The sequence below is a fragment of the Leopardus geoffroyi genome, chromosome A2, assembly GCF_018350155.1.
Source record: "Leopardus geoffroyi isolate Oge1 chromosome A2, O.geoffroyi_Oge1_pat1.0, whole genome shotgun sequence".
NCBI classification, from domain to species: domain Eukaryota; kingdom Metazoa; phylum Chordata; class Mammalia; order Carnivora; family Felidae; genus Leopardus; species Leopardus geoffroyi.
The window spans coordinates 34,719,672-34,743,476 of NC_059331.1; the positions used below are offsets into that span (position 1 = coordinate 34,719,672).

General features: G+C 40.0%; 1 protein-coding gene across 4 annotated transcripts in view; it reads right to left on the reverse strand.

Moving 5' to 3' along the window:
- SUCLG2 (succinate-CoA ligase GDP-forming subunit beta) overlaps positions 1–23,805 on the reverse strand; it is a 328,227-nt gene that overhangs the window by 78,155 nt on the left and 226,267 nt on the right. For 3 of the 4 annotated variants that reach the window (XM_045493474.1, XM_045493473.1, XM_045493477.1), the window contains exon 10: positions 3,785–3,905. In XM_045493474.1, coding sequence (XP_045349430.1) covers positions 3,785–3,905 — 121 coding nt within the window. Of the gene's footprint in view, positions 1–2,879; positions 3,709–3,784; positions 3,906–23,805 lie in introns of those variants that run through there. The other variant, XM_045493475.1, reaches the window with a different exon arrangement.

The window sequence follows — 23,805 nt, forward strand, 5'->3', positions numbered from 1 at the left end:
TTGGTGTGGGGCTGCTGGTTTTCAAGAAATCACATATGGTAAAATATCGCTGTCCTTGGTACAAACCATGTTGAGCGTGAGAGGCATTTTTCACATGAGAGACTAATTCCTACAAGAGGAAGAAAAGAACACCAGCTAGGACTCCAGAAATGTCAAAAGCTTGCCTGCTTTTCTCTCTTGATAAAAGGCCCTCGATGCTTATTATGGGATAAGGGGCATCACAGTGAAGAAGAGTAGTCACAAAGAAGGTCACCGTGGATATTTTTAGCCTACGTAAATTTGGGGGACAGTATGCTTTTTGAGTTCACCTTGAATCATCACATACAATTCTCCATGATACAGTGGGCATTGCAAGGTATCAGTATTTGCAAAAATTCCACTGGCCAAGCTGATGGCTCTCTGGGATGCCCCAATAGCTACTGCTACTAAGATAGAAGCAGAGTTTATTGGGGCAAACACCTGTTAACATTTTGTATGTATTATCTGTACTGTTAATTTTTTCTTTTTTCTCTTTGTTGTATTTTTGCTTATCTAGTAACTGACAGAGTTTTTTACACTTCTATACACCCTAATGTCTAAAGCGCAATGACCTGCACATAGTATTTATTAATTAATCGATTAAAAAAACACAAGCATATATTTTGGAAGTACAGTAACTTAAAAGATGCACATCTGGTTGTCTAACAAACAGAAACTTCCAGCTTCTTCCTAGGAGCTCAGATAGACGTCTGATACAGCCAACAAAGACTATTGGGGAGAAAATGCTGGAAGTGATACTTTTCATATTTTAGCATGTGTATTAATCAGATACACACGATAAGGATATGTTAAAGGATGGGGATCATTTAATACTTCTGGAACAACAGTGCAGGGTGAAAATAAAAGAAGGGCTCCTCCAGAAAGAAAGTAAAGTAAACAGTAAAGTGGAGTAACCTTCATTTCTATGAATGTACTCGTGACTAATAATTAGGGACCTCTGCTGACCACACAGGCATGGTGAGCATCAGTAGAAAGAATGAGCCTGCCCTAGTATACACTCATTTCTAGTCATTTCCAAGGAACAGACATGAGTCTAATCTGCTTGTAGAGACTTGCTCCCCTTTAAAAACACAAGGAGAGCTAACTTTTAGAACCCGAGGGTCAGTGGTCACTCGAACCCTGAAAACAGTGTGACATCAACATTTTAACCAGAATTATACCGACACTGATGCACCCACTAACTTCTTGGTCAATTTTCTTTTCACTGCAGCCTTGCCACTAATTTTCCTTTTATTGAAATTACTTTTATAGGGGTCAATTATGTCACATTTACATTTTTAAGAAGATGTAATTCACTCGTATGGTTTAATGTCCATATTAAACTCTGCCAACTGGCACTCCAGCTATTTCCATTTTTTTTGGGGGGGGGATCATACTTCTTTCAAGTCCATATGGTACAGATCTACACTTGTGTGGCAGAGAGGCTCAGGGTGAAAGGAGAGTGGCAGAGAGCGAGAGAAAAAAGAAACAGAAAGAAGTAAACAGAAAAAACAAACAAACAAACAAACAAACAAAACCCAAGCTGCAGCTCTTCTGGAATCTTGACCTCAAAGGACAGGGATACAGAACAGGGTCAAAAACTCCCAGGACTTTATCTTGAAGGGAAGGAGGTCTCTAGGGAATTATGGCACCAGCTCCGAAGTTGAGGAAAATGAGCTGTCTCAAGAATAGTACTGCAGAAATTTACCCAGGGGGCAGCTGGATCACTGTAATCTGAATATGTTGATCAGCTGGTTGGACCTTCTGCGTAGTTCTCGCATTAAAGTCCTTCTTTTGCTTCTCTCCTACAGCGGTTTTCAAAGTGTGGTCCACAGAACCTTGAGGAAGTTCCTGATGTAAAACTATTCCATAACAACAACAACAACAACAACAACAACAGCAACAACAACAACGATACTCTGTTGGGATTTGCACTGATGAAGCAAAATGAGGGAGGGTGAAACTAGCGGCACATTACCGTGGAATCAGAGCCCTGGCACCAAGCTGTACTAACAGTCACTGTTTTCACCACCACATACTTGTAATAAAAAGTTGCCACTTTCAGGTAAGAGTGTCCTTGGTGAACAGTAAAAGAATATTAACTTATGGTTTTTTAGAGAGAGAGAGAGAGGGAAAGGGAGAGGAAGAGCACCAGCAGGGTAGAGGGGCAGAGGGTGGGAGAGAGGGAATCTTAAGCAGGTTCCAGGCTTAGCCTGGAGCCTGATATGGGGCTTGATCCCACGACACGGGGATCATGACCTGAGCTGAAATCAAGAGTTGCATGCTCAACCAACTGAGCCACCCAGGTGCCCTTTTCAAGAATATTAATTTTATTAAATATCAAGTCTTGAGCACAGGTCTCTTGAATACTCTGTGACCAAACAGCAAACGCACAGAGAGCAAGTCTGGGGCATCCTGAACTCTGGTGGCTCTTCTGAAACAATGCGTTTGTGCAGCTGTCTCAGTAGCAAATGAAACCACCTGATTTTCCATGGAATATTCTATTTTCTTGGAAGAATGACGGACACACTATGGTCATCCTGACTTCATGATGTGGTGGAAATTTTCTCAACTATGAGTGCAGTGAGGCTATCACTTTGAGGAAAGTAACTGACCGTTGTGTGGCTGATGATAAAATTTATGCTTTAAAGTGAAAATTAGATTTCTGGAAAAGTTGCATCTACCACTCTTGACAACATGCCAGTATTTAGACGTCTTTCCAATGAGGATGCTGTGATATGAACAAATGTGAACTTTTTGGTAGTGTATGTTGAAATGTGCCAAACTTTGGAAGATCTACATAATCTAATATTTTTCATACCGAACAGTGCAGGATATACATGTATAAAATGCATCTAATGTGCAAGACAGATCAATGGATTTTAATATAAGAGTATCAAAAGCCCACTGAAATAGTGTCAAGTTTCGCCTAAAACTAATCTTTAAAAAGAAACTACTACCTATTAACTTTAGTGTCGTACCAATGAAGAAAATTCACAATTATATGAAATGGTTATTAGGAAACCCCCCCATTTTCCAAATAAATATCTCTAAGAAGTCATATTTTTTCAGGCACTTCAACCAAAACAACGTATTGCAACAGCTACTATGCAGGAGCCAATAGTAAGCTAGATGCTAAAGGGATTTGCAAAAAGTGAAACAGTCCTGCCATTCTCACTAAAAATTTTAAAAGATATTTTTTATAAAATACATAGCATATATATTTATACACAGAATAATAGAATACAAAAAAATGTTTAAAAAGAAGTGTTTAAAAAGTTCCAATTAGTTTTACCTCTTACCAAATTAATTCAATAATTTAATTAGTTAATTAGTTAATACCAACAGTTATAACCCAGAATAAACCTTGTGCTCTTTAGGGTCCTCGATTTTAACAAGTAAAGGAGTCCTGAGACCAAAAGGCTCGACAAGCATTGCTCTCCCAGGATGAATGATTCTGGAAGCAGCCTTTCTCAGTGCGTTTTTCCCAAAGCACTCCTCTCATGAAAGCATTCAAAATAAAACGGCTCCCCACTGGAATGAGTTTGGAAAATCTGGAGAATCATAACGTATGCCATTCTTGGAGACTTGCAGTCCTTGCTACCCTGTTAGAGACTCGGAGAAGCATTGCTGTACAGCATCTGTTTCACCTTATTTAATCCAGGGTTTCTTCACATTGTCCTAGGAAGACTGTGAGTGCAAAACACGCTGGTCACCCAGTCTTGGAGAAGGGGTACGGGCGCTGTGGAAATCAACTCTAACTCACCTTCCAGCCGGACCACCAAGGGCACCTTGAGTTCCAGCTCCCGACAGGCTTTGGTGATGCCGTTGGCGATAATGGCACAGTTGACGATCCCACCAAAAATATTGACAAGGATGGCTTCCACCTGAAATCAAAAACAGGAAGATGCCCGTCAAAACAGTGCTAGCTGACATTAGCATTAAGACTCCTTGCGGCTGTTGTTTTAACACGGATTATAAACTGTAAGACAGAAGGCCCACAAGACGTTAAGAAAGCTAAAATTTAGTACTGAATTAGTAAAGGTCAAGACATACCATTACCGTATGAACCCAGATTCTTCTATCACTCACTTCTCCGAACTCAAAATGAAATCAATCCCCACACATTTATTATATACTCTCTTCTGGTTTTCTTGTGTTGTTGTCTAGAACTGCTTCTTGATGAGTAGCGTCATTTAAAACCTCATGTGCTTATTTCTTTTCCCTCCATGATTTATACTCAAATTTTTATCTGTCATGGTACCTTACGGGATATTTCAAAACTAAGAGCCAATGATTTGTTGTTTTGTACTAGTAGGTAAGATTCAAGCTTTTCCATGCTTCCTTAATACCTCTTTGATATGCTAAAGGTACAGTCTCAAAAACCAGAGATAGTTTAATTATCTCAGATAACAACCTTTTTCATTAAAAAAAAAAAAAATGAGCCCCAGAAGAAAGAGATACAAGCTCATACCACAAGTAAGAATCAGGGGAAAGTCAAACCAGTAACTGGAATTTTTCAGAAATGTAAATTTAAACTGATTATGTTAACCTGTTTGTACACATTCCATATTCAAAGACATGCGGGCCAAAAAAAAAAAAAAAAAAAAAAAAAGACTTATCCTGACTTGATAAATAGGTTTAAGAAAATCCTGTATAATTAACATGAAGAACAAGATAATGAAGAGAATTCATTACCTAGACTAATGGATAACACCCAGAGAAAAAGGCTATTCATCACACTGAAGGCATCAGAATTCCAACAATGTCATCACAATTAAATTAGGGTACACTAAAGCATATATATGTGTGATGCATGCCATTTTCAAATCCTGTCATTTAAATATGCTAAATTTACTACACAAAACATATCGGGAAAGACTGCCCGGTATTTGTTCAGCACTTCACTGTTTTAGAAAGTGCCCGTTATATGAACCCTCATTTAAAATTTTTATTCTTGCCCAAACCCTATTCGGTAAGTAAAGTGAGGGTGAGCCCTCTGTAGCTGATAAGCTCCAGAGAATTCACGAGGTTACACAGCTCACATGTAGCAGTGGTGAGGCTCGAAGTCAGCTCTCCAGCTTGCCTGCTGATTCTTCATGCATGTCAAATCTCTGAACTTGAATCTTGCAAGCGGTATATACCCTGTCCCAAACACAGTTTCCTGCTCTAAAAAATGGGACTAACAGTACCTTGTCTGTAAGGTTGTTGGAAGGCCTAAATGAGGTAATACACATAAACCACTTAGTACATGCCTGCAAAGTACTCAAAGTATACTTATATATGCATTTATTTGCAACAAGCCATGATGAAAATGGACAGGTTACCTAGATAGCATGTAAGAAATAAGAAAGCCTCGTTCAGTACACTATAGCTATGCTGAATTAGAATATAATAGAAACGAAAACTTACGTAAGTCCAATCGAAAGGTAATGTCTTATGAATAAAATAAATGACCAATATTTTTCAAACCAATTAGAGGTTGGGGCCACTCCCCAAACAGAAATCTCCCATTAACATTCACAGCAGGCTGACTGGTAAGCAGAAGCCTGCTTTCTAATGACAGCTATTAAATGCTGTTAGCACTGAGGCTTCCTACAGAAGTAGTTTCCAAATAGCTGTGGGATGGAGAGGAACTTGCCAAAACAATGAAATAAAAAACACTCAAGAGCAATAATGACTCCACAGGGTCCAAGAGAGAAACTTAGTAACTGCTGAGGCTCACTCAGGTTTGTGTAAGGAAAACTAGGCTTTTCTGGTAAAGCACACGTTGGCACCTGTAGACCTCTGCCACGTTTCAACCTATAGGTTCTTTAAGGATGAATTCAGAGGTCAAAAAGTTCTAGGTGAACTTCTCCTGCCTCATTAGGTTAGGGTGAATTGATCAGTTTCACTCATCTTTACAGAGTAGTTATATCGCACACAACAAACTTATGTGAATTCACTTAAATAGGTAGGAGGTGGGGAGCAAGAAAAGACACCCATGACTTCCTGTCTCAGTGCTATTGAGGAGGTGCATGCCCTGCAGGGAGTGTCAATGTGAGCCCTGGATTGGCGTGTCAATATCTCACAGTGTTTAGTGAGCATCTGGTGTTACAAATAGATACACTTTAAAAATACACACTCTTCATTTAACAACTTGTAGCTAAAAGTAAGCCAATCATGTGGACTGGTACTGACCCCAGGAAAATGCCCTCTTTTCCAACAGTGGAGGAATGATTAATTGCCCTTGTTTGACTCACTGAGAAATGGACTATTGTTCTGTACTGTAGTTTATTCACCGCTCATCCTGCAACTGCACTCCTAGCAAAGGAGGGTCACCTTTGTGCTCCTCTACAACCGGGGCCATGGGTTTTTTCCATCAGCAGCTAGCACAATCCATGACGTAGCATAATCATCAAATAAATGGTGGTTTCAAGAGTGAATGAATTAACTTCAATAGATGCTTCATGACCATCATCCTTATACTGGGTACAGAGTTAAGTGCTTAGGATGTGGACATGAATAAGGTATGTTCCCTGTCCTCAAGGAATTCAGAGACTAGTTTGAGAGCCAGACCAGTAAGTAAACTGGTGATTACAATCCACAGTTTATAGCCGCCTTGCAGAGCTAAGGTGAGGGGAAGGCAGAGCCAGCGATGCAGACTGCTGCTACTCAAGAGGCTTTCTGAGAAACCTCTTTTCTGTTACAGTCAGCAACGAAAAGGAAAGAGTAGGAACTCAGGTAAAAGGGAGCAGCCAGGACGAAGGCAGAGTGAACACCCCACTAAGTTCGTTCGGGACCTACAGATTAAATGGGGATGGAGTTGCAGGTGCCAGAGGTCCGGGGTGAGTACCTGGCTCTTTTTGCTTATTCCTTCTCTTTCCAGAGGTGGGTGAAGGCAGGTGTCTGAAAGCAGCCTTTCATGAAAGTAGCGAATGTTGAGATGAGAAGTATAGCCCACGTGAGAGGGGTGGAGGAGAGAGAGAGAAAGATCAGGAATGTAAAAAAGGAGGGGCGCCCGGGTGGCTCAGTCGGTTGGGTATCTGACTTCGGCTCAGGTCATGATCTCATGGTTTATGAGTTCAAGCCCTGCATCAGGCTCTGTGCTGACAGCTCAGAGCCTGGAGTCCGCTTCGGATTCTGCGTCTCCCCTTCTCTGTGCCCCTCCCCTGATCACATTATCTCTCTCTCTGTCTCTCAAAATGAATAAATGTTAAAAAAAAAAAAATGTAAAAATGAGAGAAAGGGAAAGAAAGCGATGAGAAACAAAGACAAAGAGTTTGACCTATACTAACAAGTCAGTTAGGACTTTTAAAAGAACGACAAGACACAGAAGTACACAGAGTGCTTAGCTCAGGGAAAGGTGACTGCTTAGAAGACGTGCCTTGCCATACAGCACAGCGAGCAAGATCACCCCCAGGGGTGGTGGAAGACCCCAGTCCACGAGAGATGATGCCATTTTCTTCCACTATATAGTAATTTGCTGCAGTCATGCACTTTAATGGAAATCTCATTTAAAGTTTCACTCTGGACCGATTTCTATAATTAACTACTGCAATCCACAATCTCAAACTGAGAATGAAATTAAGACACTCTGCAAAAGAAAGCCTTGTGACATCACTGTTATTATTTAGCATGTATAAAGCATGTCCCATTTCCCACGTGTCCCTCACGTGTCCTTTTGTTATGACAACCACTAATTGTTCCATGACAATAGCAATAGCAACTTTAAGTAGTCTTTTGTTTTGTTTTGTTTTCCTGGCAAAGAGAATGCTAAAAAAAAAAAAAAAAAAGGGCAGCGGTTAGGTCTATTTAAGTATCAAGAGATTTTCCCGGAAGATTCCTAAGTGCTTTCACCAACAGGCTTCTCCGAATTCTCAGGTGAGAATTACAAGGGTTGCTATTTACTGTTTCTCAAAAGTAAAGATCATCTAGTGAGGCAGTTACGGTGCCAGATGCACAGCGCAGGTCCCCGGCCCCCAGACAGCTACTCCCAGGGCGAGGTCTGCGGCGGCTGCTGGCAGCTGTGCAGGTGGTCAGGGGGTCCAAATGCAGGGCTTTCAAATGTCTCTGTGTGTCTGGCTTTGCAAGATGCCCTCTGCCTGCATATTTGAGTCCACAATTAAAAGTAAAGAATGAACTTCAAAAGATGAAAAGCGATATAGCCGTTGGTATTTATCAAGCTTCTTTCAACCCCAAATAAACAAAGAAACCAACAGAATCACAGACTAAAACCCTTTTTTGGCAACATAATCTCTTTGAGGATCTGATGAAATGAGGGAACTTCAATCTCCTCAACTCACACACACACTACAGTTTTGGGGGGTAATTTTAGATAAGTCCTGTGACCAAACTCTCCTTTAGGATTTGGTCTTGAAGGCAGATAATGACAAAGGATAACATGTAGCCTGTGTGTGTAGGATAGGGGCACAAGTTTCGGCGGAATTGTGAGTTCTTTGCAACTATTATAAAATGCTATGTGAATGTATACCTTTCTGGAAAAAGTGTCCATAAGAATCAAAACTAATAATAATTACAAACAACAAGAGCTAATGTTTACCAGGCATTTAGCACATGGTAGACAGGATTCTAATTGTTTTACATGTATTAACATGTTTAACAAATGAGTAGTATATGAGGTGGGCATAACCACTTTCCCCACCTGAGGCTCATGTACCCGGAGCCTGAGAAGTTGAGTGGTGGGAAATGAGATGGACCACCCCCGGGTGGGATCAAATCATGCAGAATCTTAACAGAGTAAAACACCATGAAAAGGAGTCTGAGAAGCCTTTGGTTTCAAGGCACCTGTACAGAATTCAGGGACAGTGGAAAGGGAATTAGCATTGACTTCAGCAACCATATTAAGTTATGTGATAGGTTTAATGACCTCCATTTTATGAACTGACTGAGGCTCAGAGAGTTTAGGGTCTGCTAGCTGTTAAGAGGTCCCAAGTTCAAACCACGGTCTGTTTCACCTTACTACACACAGGGTTGTCTGGAACAGGTAACACTGACACATACCATACACGTCGGGGCTGGCAAACTTATTCTCTTAAGGGACAGTAAGTATTTTAGGCTTTGTAGATCAGTCTGTGTCCCAACTACTCAACTCTGCCACTGTAGCATGCAAGCTGTCCCAGACAATATATAAATGAATAAGTGTGGCTGTGTTCCAATAAAACTTTATTTACAAAAACAAGTGGGTCGGATTTGCCCTGTAGGCCAAAGTTTGTCACCTCCTGACACAGACATGATTTGATTCATGGTTAGCCTCAAGTCCACTGCAACCACCACCTCTCCTTTGCGTCGTTTGAAATCTCTTTGATAGAACTTTTCACATTTTAAGTTCTCTTCCTTTGTTTCACCATTTTCCTGCCATCACTGTAGCAGTAGCTGATTAAATAAATGTGCCCATGCCAACGTTAATATCATTTCCCTGAAACAAAGTCTGTACCTTTCACAAGTCCATAAAATGTCTTGAATGCCTTTTCTTTATTCTCTTGTTAACATTCTCTTGCTAACTCTCTTTCTAACATTGGCTGGAAGCGAACGAATCGCCTTCACCAATAAGCAAGCCATTTTGTAACGGTGATTGCAAATGCTGAAGTACTGGCTGCATTTAAAACACACAGTAATATCTACAATAAGCACAGTCAGTGCGACCAGTGGGCTTTGCCTCTGCTTATTCTAATTCAGCATGCTAATGTGGTCTCGTTACAGTAGGCAAGACTGATAAAAATCAAGCAAGCATGTTTATATTAGGCAAGATAAGGGCATTTTTTAAATCACAAGTTACTTTAATTCCAAATGTTGTTGCTCTTGCTTAAGCATCTGTTTCTGTTAAACTGCTTTTCTCTTTTTTGTTGTTGTTTTTATTTTCCTGCTGAATTCTAATCATGCCTTCTAATCCATTGGCAGCCAACGAAGGAAAATAAACGGTGAAGGAAATTAGATGCAGCTTGGATAATTGATGTTTGTATGCCTGCCTTTAATAAAAATACTCCGCTAAATTAGAGGGGAGTCTAAATGGATTCAGTCAATAAGGAAGTGATTCAGGTGAGGAATTCAATCTTGGGTTTTGTTGTAAACTTATAAATAAGGTGACTGCTCAGTTCAACTGGGATGAGCTGCTCTGGCTTGCTTTTCTACTTTTGGTTTGTTCTTGAAATTTCAAATTATGTTCTTTTGTGAAAATCTGTGCACTAGGATTGCTGGGTTAAAGCAAGTGATATACCCTCCAAATCCCAATGAATGGCATGAGAACAAGAGTATCTCTTGAAAAACTCACCCTCTCACTCTGCCCTTTTAATTTCTTCCATTTCTTAGTAAGTTTACACAATGCAGCCTGAATAATCTCAGAGTCAAAAGAAAATATCTTTATATACCACCCTTAATATCAAACATTTGGCATTTTTAATTACTCATTCAAGATAAACCCAACCATTTTATTCCAACCCTAGAATCAGTTATTCCAAAACTGATAACATAGAAATAGCATCTGTAGATAAACAGTATCTGGATGGAGAGCCAAGTTTCCATTGAGCGTGACCTCTGAGAACAGCCAGAATAAACGGAGGGAAATGTGTCTGATTTGTCCTTGATTTATTCTCCTCTTCCTGAATTCCTTCCTAGTTATATCCTGCAATCTTCTCCTCACTAAAATAAGTAAAATGGTATGGAGGATGAATATGTATTGCATGTTGATTTTCCTAGGTGCTAGTAATCACATACTACCACTTCCCCAGTAAGTAAGCTGAGGCTCAAAGAGCTTAAAATCACTTGTTCAAGGGCACAGAGCAAGGAAGCAATGGAGGCATGATTTGGACCAAGTCAGTCTTACTTCAAAGTTCATGGCCTTTCTATTCCTCCCAGCTGTCTCTCTATAGCCAGTGACTTTCACGATCAGTCGAAAGCCCCAACTCTACTTTGGCTCTATTCTAAACTTCAAGGGCACATTTCTGAGTCCCATATTCTGGTACTCATGTATTTCTTGCTTCCAAATCCCAAAGCCTTATTAAAATGGATCAGAGGGAAGAGATCTTTACAGTTTTCTGGAGCAACGGGTTTCAGTTCTTTACTATCCAATGTTTCCTGTTCACAGTTAAAGAGCTGTCCAGAGCTTGCTGTCTGCAATCCTTAGATGGGATCGCAGAATGATGATGATGGTTTAAGAGTAGATCCTGGCCCTCAAAATTTAGAGTCTGTCCTGAAACAAACAGATGTCCCTATAAGACCTCTCTCTGCACACTGATAAGTCTTCTTGCTCATTTCTGTCATGGTGAAAATTATCCCTTTGCCATTATTATTATTACTAGAATATGGAAATATTAATTATTTCTAATTATGATCCATAAAATTCTAATGGAGAATATGTCATTTGAGACATGCTGTTGATATAGATTTTAAGTATTAGGTGATGGAATGGTCACTGCAAGGTGCAGTAACTCTGCAGGGCTATTTGGAGTACTGTGTTGAGAACGAGGTTAGGGTCATGACCTGGTTTAGGGGGATCTGTGACCTATAAGCAATGTCTGCCACGCAGTGGAGGAAAGAGTCAAATCAAGTGTATTATAGGTTTGTCTCCCTAACTTTGGAGTCCCATAACACAAACTTTGATAATTAGAACTGAAAGATTTAGTCTGTCAACACTGTCTTTTCTGTACAAAAAAAAAAAAAAAAAAAATTAGTAAGGAAACCTAATTCACATCCAGCATAATGACTACAATCTCATTAATCAAGTATGTTTAAGTACATGAAAACCAAAAACAAACAAACAAACAAACAAATGAATATCGACTTCCAGCACTAGGCAGGACAAAGGCACCTTCCGTTATGAATACTGATTATTTTAATAGGCTAAAAAATACTATGAATAGTGCACCATAGACATTATTATGCCACACTTCCTCTCCAGATGAGTGCCTATTAGAAAGTGAAAGCTTTCTAACATGTGTCCTAAGAAACTCTAGGCCTATGTAATCCTTTACGAAAAAAGCCATCTGGTCAAATAGTATGGATTCTAGCTTAGGACAACTTTAGTGGACGATCTGTGTTCTAACTTCTACATCCTATTTTACTCATTTTCTACAAGAGTCAAAGGGTTGGAAATTTGATCGCCAATGAATTCAGGAGCTAGTGTACTGAGTGTTTGGATGCCCCAGGGATCGAGGGTCTTTCTCCCCAAGGATACTAATCACGTCACTATTTACATCGCATTTATAAGTGGTAAGTAAGTGTCTGCAAAACTGGAAGGCTTTTGTAATCAAGAACACCAACCATGAATGCCAAGGCCACTCCAAGAATGGGATACAAATGTTTCCTCACTTGCCAGCAAACACTGTAGCTGGGGTTAAGTCAGCTATTAACAGGAAAAAGAAAAAACATCTAAAGATGGAAATATTGGTTGGCATTATAAGCAGGCACAGGAGACAAGAAGTTAAAATGACTGAAGAACACAGATATTTGAGGGAACAGCACAGACATATTTTTTTTTTTTTTTTAATCCTCTGCAGAGACATTTCCCATATCCTTTTGAACTGAGAATCAGAACCATTGTCAGGATTACAAAAACTACTTGGACATCCAGAATGGCAAAAGCAAGGTTCTTTTTTTGAGTGTCATGTGTTTAAAATAGCTCTTGCAAAAACTTCTATGATGTATAATTTGGCCACAGAGCCATTTCGAACTAAAAGAAAAGAATAAAAACGAACACGGAGGTTTTGGTCTTACCCATTCACCAGGAAACATTAAAGGCTTTAAAAAAAAAAAAAAAAAGAGGCATACAATTCTCACTTAAGAGCTCAACTATCAGAATTGACTGTTAAAAAATATTTTAGTTACAAAACTGCTTTCCCAGGTTAACAGATAATTGCTTTCAAAGCAGGATACTCACTGCTCATAAGGCAATATCTGTATCTTATTTGTAATGGGAATTACATTGGTGCAGACTAAGAATATTTATTGACACATTCTTTCTGAGTAGTATTTTGTCCAGTCCTCTCAGATTCATGTCATCTTGATGAATGTGAATATGTATGCTCCATCATCATTCATTAGAGAGTTAAAATAGAAAATACCCATAAAATTGGCAACCTGGTGAAAGACCCATTTATTAATCTATAAGCTGGATGTCTACTATCTATCGTTGCAACCTAACAGTCTCCACAGGGTAACCGTTCCTACAGGAAAGGTGGAAAAACGCTTCTATGGGTGATTTCATTGCCTATATTCATGACTGACATCAATTAAAAAAAATTAGCTAAGCAGACAGAGCCAAAACTTAGGACCACACAGATTCACACTTCACACCATAGAGAAATGAAGATAAATTTAGTTAATAGCAAAACCCACTGTTTCCGTAAATAACAAGTCTAGTGTAAGATGAAGGTGGCATATAATGATTCTGTGATGCTTCATACATCTGTTCAGATAAATATATTAGATTATTTAGTTTTCTGGAGAAACAAAGGATTGACAAAAATTCGTATCAAAACCCCAATGGATAAATATATAACTCAGAAAAGTCAACATGTAAGCTTCAACCAAGATCTTCATAAGTTACAAGCTATTCATTATGCACTAAAATTTACATTAAAATTTTTAAGTAAAATAATTTTAAAAATACATACATATGTTTCTTCTCATAACAGATCTTTCCTATATATTTGTGAAAATCAGTACACTGCCCCAAATTTTCTCTGTGACAACATATTTCTGGCTTATTTCCTAAAATCCCACCCTTTGTCCATCTCAGTAAAGTGACCTCACCCTCAAACTTCACACCCCTAATGATGGACACCAAAACACTCATTGAAGATACTATGTATGCCTTAGCATCAAAAGTTTAAACTCATGTACATTAAGCAAAACAAAATGAAACAAAAAACCTCCAAGAAAGTTACCCATTAAAACATTTGTAATTATAAAAATCAACATCCCACCAGATGTAGGGCTTCTCTAAATTGCCTGGGCAGAACTGGGCAGCCCTGTAAGATTTAATATCAGGAAGAGAGGAATCTACAGAATTCATTTTTCACCTACTAACAGCATCCAATGTCACTGTCACCAAAAAACACCCTGAGCTATAGACAATATTCTAAAATTACTGATATCACTGTCTGACCTTGCTGTAATCTATTGTGTAGAAGTCTGATCTATTTATTTAGCAGTTCAGGAAATGTCAGAATAACATGTCTGGAGCAGATTACTTCCCACAGCCTGCTCAGGATGAAATTTAACAAAACTTTTCACCTCAAAGTGATCTAAATCATTGGTTGGTCACACCTTCTCTCACCCGTAGTTTAACCTTTTATGGACTTCAGTGGAGTTTTCAAGTTGTTAGACTTTCTTTACAAAAGAATTCCTAAATATTCTATCCCTTGAGGCACAGGCTCAACCAACTATCAAAAAAATGTTATTTTAGGGTCACTTGGTTGGCTCAGTAGGTTGAGCATCTGACTCTCCATTTTGGATTAGGTCAGGATCCCAGGGTCATGGGATGAAGCCCCACAATGGGCCCCATGCTGGGTGTGGAAACTGCATAAGAGTCTGTCTCTCTCTTGCGCACACGCGTGCACGCGCGCTCTCTCTCTCTCTCTCCCTCTCTTCTCTTTGCCCCCCCACCCCCGCTTGTGCTCTCTCCCTCTTGCTCCCTTAAAAAAAAAAAAAAAAAAAAAAAGATGTCATTTGGGACCTATGTTCTAGATCCCTGTGCCCCTCCTGACCCATCCCACCTTTTTCCACCTTGTTCCTCTCGGTCCTGGAAGGCTGACTGTAGGGACAAACGAATGGTCGGGCTCCTTTCTCACTCTGCCATTTGGGAAGCCTTTGATGGAGGAGGGGAGAGTCAGGATGTTTACATTCCTCCAGGTCCTTCCCAGTGAGGTTGTCTTGAGTGGGTACGTCCTTCCACAAAACATCCCTGATCTCAAGAAAGCCTTCATTATGGACTCTTTAGTTAAGTAACTACCCCCTTCTCTCTTCCTTTTGGTTTAGAGATATAAGAGGTTCCAGGCCACTAGTTCTCAGTCCCCAGGCTTTCTCTTTTGGTACCCCCACCTTCACTATCCACCTCTCTGTAAGCCAATTCTTCTCCATATACCATGAGTTGAGGCAATAATCGTTTCCTAGTGAGACTGGCAACAACACCCTATTTTGACCAACCCACCTTGAATTTGAGAAAGTCCATTCATCTGAACCTTGTAGAACTAGAAGGTTAATTGTTTAGTTTTCCCTTCTCCACAACGTATCTGTGGTTAAACAACGAAATAAAAGTTTAAAAAAAATTGTTAATACTCACAGCTCAAGCCACCTTAATGAGTATTATCAAATACTTCCTTCTCTGGTCCTTTTTTGGAGATGCCTAACACCTAAGAATCTGAAATTATTGCTCATTAACTGTCTGGATCTACACCCAAGGTACAGCTGTGAAAGGAAAACAAGCCAAATGCTTTATTATCTTGGGTCCTGTCCATTATAAATGACAAATGATAGCTTGTTAGGTGAAAACGAGCATCTCAGCACTAAAATGGCTTTATTTGGTTTATTAGCTGCAAACAAAAACTAAGGAAGGCCCATCTAGAAGGAGACTTGCAAACCTTATTTTCAGCATAATGAAAGATAGGCTCAATAAGTCCCAATCCCCATGTGGCCTCCCAGTCTGTCTAAAGGAAGAATACAGGTAACATGAAAACAAACCTGAAAAGATGGCTAATAAGTAAAAATGTAGGTCTGCAGCCTTGGAAAAAGATGATGTTTAACTTCCATGAAACTACAATGACCCAGTTGTAAGCAGTGGTCTCACATTTATCTCAAAATCACATTATTCTGCTTTATCAAGTAAATAAACGGTATCATTGAGCTGTTAATAGTCAACAATAAAAAGTACCCCAAGGGAATACATACAGGATGGCTTAACAACCAGGAAAAAATATAAGAAAGGAAACAGAAGCACTCAAACTATGTAAAGATCTATACAGCTTTTCTAAGAAGTCAGCATCCCCTGGTAGGTCAGACATGCATGTATACTACTGGAATCCATAAGATTCAGACACATATTTGTTTTTTCTGATATGTCAGAGATTCTTCTTCTCTTCCCTATAACCATAACTGACCTTTATACTCTGAAACACCTGGAGAAAAATAAAAATCCCTTTGTTTGTAGAAACCCATCTCCCCAGCTCCATATCCCACGGCGTGGATTTATTTAATGAGTGTGTATTTTCTTACGTGCTAAGTCTAAAAGGTAATCTTGAATTATTTAAAGTCTGTTTATGTCCTTACCAAAGTAGAAGCTCCCTTGGATTCAAAGATGCATTTTTGTAAATGCCTTGAAATGACTCCTTTTTGTTTCTTGTTAAGATCATCCTAAATACCATGTCCAAGTTTTCACTCTAGAAACTTAGGGATGGTTTTCTGACTTGCTCAAGACTTAATTGCTCAAGACTGAGTTGCTCAAGTTGCTCAAGTTGACTAAAGTCAACTCCAGTTTCCTGTTGGCCCTGACTGAGTGACAACTCCCACAATGCCCATTCCTGCCACACATGTGGCCTAAAAAGTTTCCTTCCACACGATGCCATCTAGCTACCCTCCAAAGTTCTTATCAGCTAGGTGGGAGGACTATAAGCTCTACCCAGTCAGGTCTGTGAACAGGAATTCCTGCTCAGTTTCATGCTGTAGTTCTCTCCATGGAGAGATGCACGGGGGATCTTGAAGGTGGAGGCCCTTCCTACGGCAGATTACACCATGTGACTAAACTGCAGAGTGCCAGCCTTTTAACTGGAGAGAGGGGTTGCACACTCAAGGCCTTCAAGGGCCACGGAGGTCAATAAATGAGTCAGGAGGCCCTGGATTAAAACAACAGATTTTGACACACTGAAGAAGACCTGCCTTTTCTAAAGGGACCGTTGCTACATACTCCATCCAATTGTTGCCATGGGAATGTGAGCTAAGATCTTTGCATTTTCAAAAGCCAGAAGTATGGATTTTCGAAAACACTGAGCTTACTAGACAAAATGTATTTGAGAGCTGCATCCGTCCTCAGTGCTTCATGACTGCAACTGCCTCAGGGGCCAGGCATGTCAGCATCCTGGCAGGTCCTCTCCAAACCTTCCTGCTGCTATGCCCACCCTCTCTGCAGCTTTCAGACTTTTCCTCTCTCCCAAGTGATTGTAGAATCTGCATGGTAAGAAATATTCAGGGGGACAACTGTTGCATGGGTAAATGGAGGGATGCAGAATAAAGCTGTAAAGGCAGAGAAAAATTTAGCAAGTTTGAAGACGAGATCCCAGCAGGATTTCTTAGGCTAAGGAAGAGTGGAATGAAGAGTTAGAGTGTGAATCCACATATGGTAACAATACTGCTATGCCAGAAGCAGTTTGGCCAATGCTTGCTGATCACTTTTTAAGACGCCAAGCGGTTTTCTAAGTATTTTAGATGGGCTCACTCACTTCTATCTCACTATGATCTTATGAGGAAAGTGATGTTTTTCTCTCTTTTATAGACAGCACTCCAACACAGAGATGTTAGGAGGCATCCCCAAGGTCATACATCTGGAGAGTGGCAGACCCCTAGCGTGGCTCCAAAGCTACCCTGCCATACTCCCTGCCCTGCACGCTGTCCCCAATACACCTGTCACCCCAGTGCAACGTCCTAGCTCAAGTCCTTGTGTGTAGCCTGAAACACCTTTGCTTTTCCTTTCTTTTTTTTTAAATATGAAATTTATTGTCAAATTGGTTTCCATACAACACCCAGTGCTCATCCCAACAGGTGCCCTTCTCGATACCCATCACCCCGCGGCTCCCTCCCACCCCCCATCAACCCTCAGTTTGTTCTCAGTTTTTAAGAGTCTCTTATGGTTTGGCTCCCTCCCTCTCTAACCTTCTTTTTTTCCTTCCCCTCCCCCAGGGTCTTCTGTTAAGTTTCTCAGGATCCACATAAGAGTGAAGACATATGGTATCTGTCTGTCTCTGTATGACTTATTTCACTTAGCATCACACTCTCCAGTTCCATCCACGTTGCTACAAAGGGCCATATTTCATTTTTTCTCATTGCCAAGCAGTATTCCATTGTGTATATAAACCACAATTTCTTTATACATTCAACAGTTGATGGACATTTAGGCTCTTTCCATCATTTGGCTGTTGTTGAGAGTGCTGCTATAAACATTGGGGTACAAGTGCCCCTATGCATCAGCACTCCTGTATCCCTTGGGTAAATTCCTAGCAGTGCTATTGCTGGGTCATAGGGTAGGTCTATTTTTAATTTTTTGAGGAACCTCCACACTGTTTTCCAGAGCGGCTGCACCAGTTTGCATTCCCACCAACAGTGCAAGAGGGTTCCCGTTTCTCCACATCCTCGCCAGCATCTACAGTCTCCTGAATTTGTTCATTTTAGCCACTCTGACTGGCGTGAGGGGATATCTCAGTGTGGTTTTGATTTGTATTTCCCTGATGAGGAGTGACGTGGAGCATCTTTTCATGTGTCTGTCGGCCATCTGGATGTCTTCTTCAGAGAAGTGTTTATTCATGTCTTCTGCCCATTTCTTCACCGGATTATTTGTTTTTCGGGTGTGGAGTTTGGTGAGTTCTTTATAGATTTTGGATACTAGCCCTTTGTCTGATATATCATTTGCAAATATCTTTTCCCATTCTGTTGGTTGCCTTTTAGTTTTGTTGATTGTTTCCTTTGCAGTGCAGAAGCTTTTCATCTTCATGAGGTCCCAATAGTTCATTTTTGCTTTTAATTCCCTTGCCTCTGAAACACCTTTTCTATGCATACCAATCCAACCTGAAGGGCCAAATCCTCCCATGATGATTATCTTCTCTGGTGGCTTTAAAAATCTGTCCACAAATTCTTCAATATCTTCCCTTCAATGTGTAGAGCTTTATTCCTCTTGAGTGTGGGCTAGACTGAGTGACTCACTTCAAATAAGAGAATATGGTAGCAGGAAGCAACTTCCAAGATGAGGTTATAAAAAGCACTGGAGCTTCTTCCTCTTTGCTTTCTCTCTCTCTGTCTTTCTCGCTCTCCCACTTTCTTTCTCTCTCCTCTCTATCCTTGATCACTCACTCTGGGGAAATCCAAAAGTCATGTCATAAGGACACTCAAGGAGCCTAAATGAGGCTCCTATATAGCAAGGAACTCAGGACTCCTGCCAACAGCCTGTGAGTGAGCCATGCTGGAAAGGGATCCCCAGTCTAAACCAATCAAGTTCGTCATCATAGTTCAGATGACAGTAAACTTGGTTTACTGTTTTATTACAACCTTATGAGAGACCCTGAGGCAAAACCACCATATAAATAAAATCCAGTGCCATTTATCAAATAATTAGAGGTTTGATTGTTGGCTCATTGGTAATCAAGAGTAGATTTCAGGGGCGCCTGGGTGGCGCAGTCGGTTGGGCGTCCGACTTCAGCCAGGTCACGATCTCGCAGTCCGTGAGTTCGAGCCCCGCATCAGGCTCTGGGCTGATGGCTCAGAGCCTGGAGCCTGTTTCCGATTCTGTGTCTCCCTCTCTCTCTCTGCCCCTCCCCCGTTCATGCTCTGTCTCTCTCTGTCCCAAAAATGAGTAAACGTTGAAAAAAAAAAAAAAAAAGAGTAGATTTCAGTAATGGTTTAAGCAGCTTTATTAAAAATAGGATGAAATTGAGTTGTTTCAATAGAAAATACTTAACACTTGAATTTATAGCAGATCACCAAATAAATATGGATGTAGTTTTACCATTTATTGACTGTGTATTAGAATGAAGACTGTCATCCTCTGTCATAGTGAGATATGCTTATTAAACTGCCAAGTCCAAGGAAGTGACATGGATTTATACTTAGTAAGAGGATGTTTTTCTTAAATTTTATATGAGTGTAAACTCCACTGTGATGATGTTCCTTTGGAACATGTCAGCTATGCTTTGTTTTTATGGATATAAGATAATTTGATATGTCATTAATATCTTATTTAGCTGAAGAGAGTATTTGGGTTGTTTTCTAAAAAAGATGTTACAAATGTCTTAGGTACAATGTGTGTTAAATGAGAAATACCGTGGCATTAACATCACAATTCCATCTTACAAAACTCCAGCAAATAATCTAAATTTGTTAAGAACATTGACAAGTATGGGACTATCCCCATAAAGTTTAATCAACTGCATGCTTGAATCTCCTTCGAACTTCTGATAATTCTGACTGTGGTGCTTAATATAGATTCTTGAAAATTATTAAAATATGTGGTATAGTGTTACAGTAAGTGAGTTAAGGAAAGATCGATATGAAACATAATTGTGACAGGTATCCACTAGAGGCCAGTGTAATTCAGCACAGAGAAGGAATTTATAATCAATCCCTGTGGAAAAACTAACATTATTTCTTCCACTTAAAAGTGGAGCTCTTGTGAATTGGAGAAAAAAAATGATGAAGAAAGCTTTTTTGATTCTCTGAAGAGGAAATTTCAAAGGATAAGAAAGATGAGTTGAGAAAGGATGAGTCATGAAAAATTGGGGAAAAGAGAATTCTTGTCTCCAGAAAAAAACAGCACTACCATAAAATTTTGATGTTTCACCAATGTAAGCATAAATTTTCAACATACCTAGTTTAATTGTACGCTTTTCCATAAATGTTTCATATGGCAAAGATTTTAGAAATTAAAGATATGGAATACCTAGGAAGTACCACAGTAATCTTATTTTCAGGGCAATCACCATTACTAGCTGCCTAGACAATGAGAAGACTTTTGAAGAGGGGTGGGAAAAACTGTACATTTGCAATTTCCTTCCCATGAACAACTTTACTCAGAATAGCTACCAAGTGGTTCCTTCTCAAATATGGAATAATTCACATAAATTCATCCGACACTACAATCATACTGTATAATACATTTCTTAATAATGGTGCTACATCATGGTCATAATACTTTTTAACAAGGGACTAAACCAGCTTCTTAAAACCAAACATGAAAGTAGAAATGAGAATTTGCTCCTTTAGTAAAGCTAGACAATAACATTTGGTAGGATCCTGTGTAAGAGACTTAACTTTGTAAGAGTGAAGGCTGAACCATTTAACACATAACCCCCAGACGGGTTCTCTTTCCCCTCTCCTCCAGCAGAGGAAGGCGCCTTATGTAACGTGGACATGCCAAGGACATTAATTAACCATAAATGAACCATTAGAGTCGGACAGGACCTGAGAAGTCAGCCAGCCACAGCTTGAACCTTTTCAAAGACAAAGAGTTTCCTCCTTTGCATGGTAGCCCATTACATTGTCAAGGCTATAATTGTTTCTAAATTATTCTTTAATCCTTATATTAAGGAATCTCATACAACATACAACAAAATGCTGTTTTGGTTCCAGAGGTCAAAAAGAGGAGGCAAGATACAAAGATACATAACATATAATCCGGACTTTGAGGAGATATAAAATTCTACCTATGAGAATCCGATTTAGACCTCTGACCCACAAGTACTGGTTCTATCAGCTACTAGCTATGTGAATTACTTAACTTCTGTAGGCCTCAGTTTCTTCATCTATAAAATGGGGATGATAATAGTACCTACCTCACAAAGTTGGTACCAGGATTACATGTGATAATTCAAGTAAAAACACTAAGCCTAGCACGGGGTAAGGTAAGTATTCAGTAATTGTTAGCTATTATTGCTAGACACTGTTCAGTTAACAAATAAATCTTTACCAAATGCCTAGGGGGTATGATTTATCTATTATTAATTACACTAGTTTTAGAGACAGGAGAACTGATTCATGAAGCAGCTTACAAGCACCAGCAGCTAGTCAACGGACACACCAGGATTTCAACATAGCTTTGTCCCACTACAAAAGCTTTATTCTGCTACAAAAGCTTTTAATCGAGCGGCTTTGATAAAAAGTGAGGTGAATCCCTATTCCACATGATAGTGAACTTTACCCTTCTCTGACCTACAAGTGACCAGTACCAAAGTCTAACCACAAGACCCCTCCATTCTGATCCACAGTACATCAAGGGATCCTGGAGGTAAACATGGTGGCAGACTTTGAAATGTGAAGCCCCAAGCCCTGCTTCCAGGGGCGATCTCTCCTGCTGCTCAGTGTTCTCCTCCTGGAGCCCCGTTCCTCGTTTATTGCCACCTCTGTAGGGGCAGGATGTCCCTGTGCCTGCCACCGTTCAACAGGGGAAGCCCCAAAAGTTTCCATGCTACAACATGACCTAGATGTATGCTAAAGAATTCTTTTTATATTTCCAAAGCCAACCTTCCTTTATGTAAGAGGATATAGTAAAAGCCAAACAACCATAGAAATAGCTACACACACATACATGCTTAGTGTATGTTCCAACTAGAGAATAATAAGAAAGAAGGCTATTTAATGCTTCCTGTTCTACTGCCATGAGCCTGATTTTATCTTCAGACACCTATGGGTTTGTCAGTAATCCATTAACTGAGATAAACATGTAAGTTAACTTTTTGTTAAAGACATGGCACTGTGTCAGCTATAACACTAGGCGCATCATAGGTATTTGGTCCTGTCATCCTCACCAAAATTCAGGTGTTGACATTGGAGGGCCTGGAGGTCAGTACCTTGCCCTATAGGACCAATGGCTGCTTGAGGTCTCAGCTAGAGTTTAAATCCAGTTCTACTTGACCATAAAGCCCCAACTCTTACCCAACATGGTACATGGCCATGTACCCCATGTCCTGCCACCTTGAGGGTACCTCAGATTTCACTACTATAGTACACCAGGACCCCAACCCCAGGCTAAAAGGAGGCCTTTTTATATTTCCCCAAACAATCCTCCTTCACTTAAAAAACAACACGAAACAGGGCACCTGGGTAGCTCAGTCGGTTAAGCATCCGACTTCGGCTCAGGTCATGATCTCGAGGTTTGTGAGTTCGAGCCCCGCGTTGGGCTCTGTGCTGACAGCTCAGAGCCTGGAGCCTGCTTCAGATTCTGTGTCTCCATCTCTCTCTACACCCCACCCCCCCCCACCAAACTTGTGCTCTGTCTCTCAAAAATAAATACAAAATTTTTTTTAAAAAAGAAACGAAACAAAACAAACAAAAAAAAAAGCACGAAGAAGCAAGCATATAAAACATTTCACTAGTAGTCAAGTGGCAGACTTGGGTCTTTGCTCCAAATTAGGTACGGGACCTTGGAAACACCTCTTCATCGATCATAGCCCCAACTGCATCATCTGTTTTGGAAACCCCAGGGAAACATTCTTGCACCAATGCACTAAATGCACACGCAAGTAATACATGCCAGTCATGGGGGACACCGCCAGCACCGGGCTCTTGTTGCACTGTGTCGTGTTTCTGTAAACTTTTTAGTACTACAACAAGGAGAGAGAATTAAGCAACACGGAAAAGAATGGGGGTCAGAAAGTCAATGTTTGGTCATCCCTACTACATATCTAGGTCAAATTTGGCTCTCGTGGATAAATGAAGATTGAGAAGAAGAGCTGCAAATTCAAAGAATTTAATTAGGGGACAGTGACACTGTCAGAACTGAATTGCATCTTTTGGAATAAAGGGGACTGAAAAATAATTAAAATGGGCTTTTAAAAAGCCTATTGTGGGTTATGTTTAGGAGCTGAACATTTCAATGAGAAGCATTTCCAATTCTTAGAATTAAATCAGTGAAGATTTACACATTAATGAGCTTAGATATATGTACATTTCTCCAAGGTAGGGAGAAGTTTACTCAAAAGAGGCAGGTAAATGGAAAACAGGAGTGTCTCTCAGCTCTACTGGACTCTCACAGACTAAGCTCCAAAACTTACTTTTTTTATTTTATATAGCCTTGGGAACAATAAAGTATGACAGGGA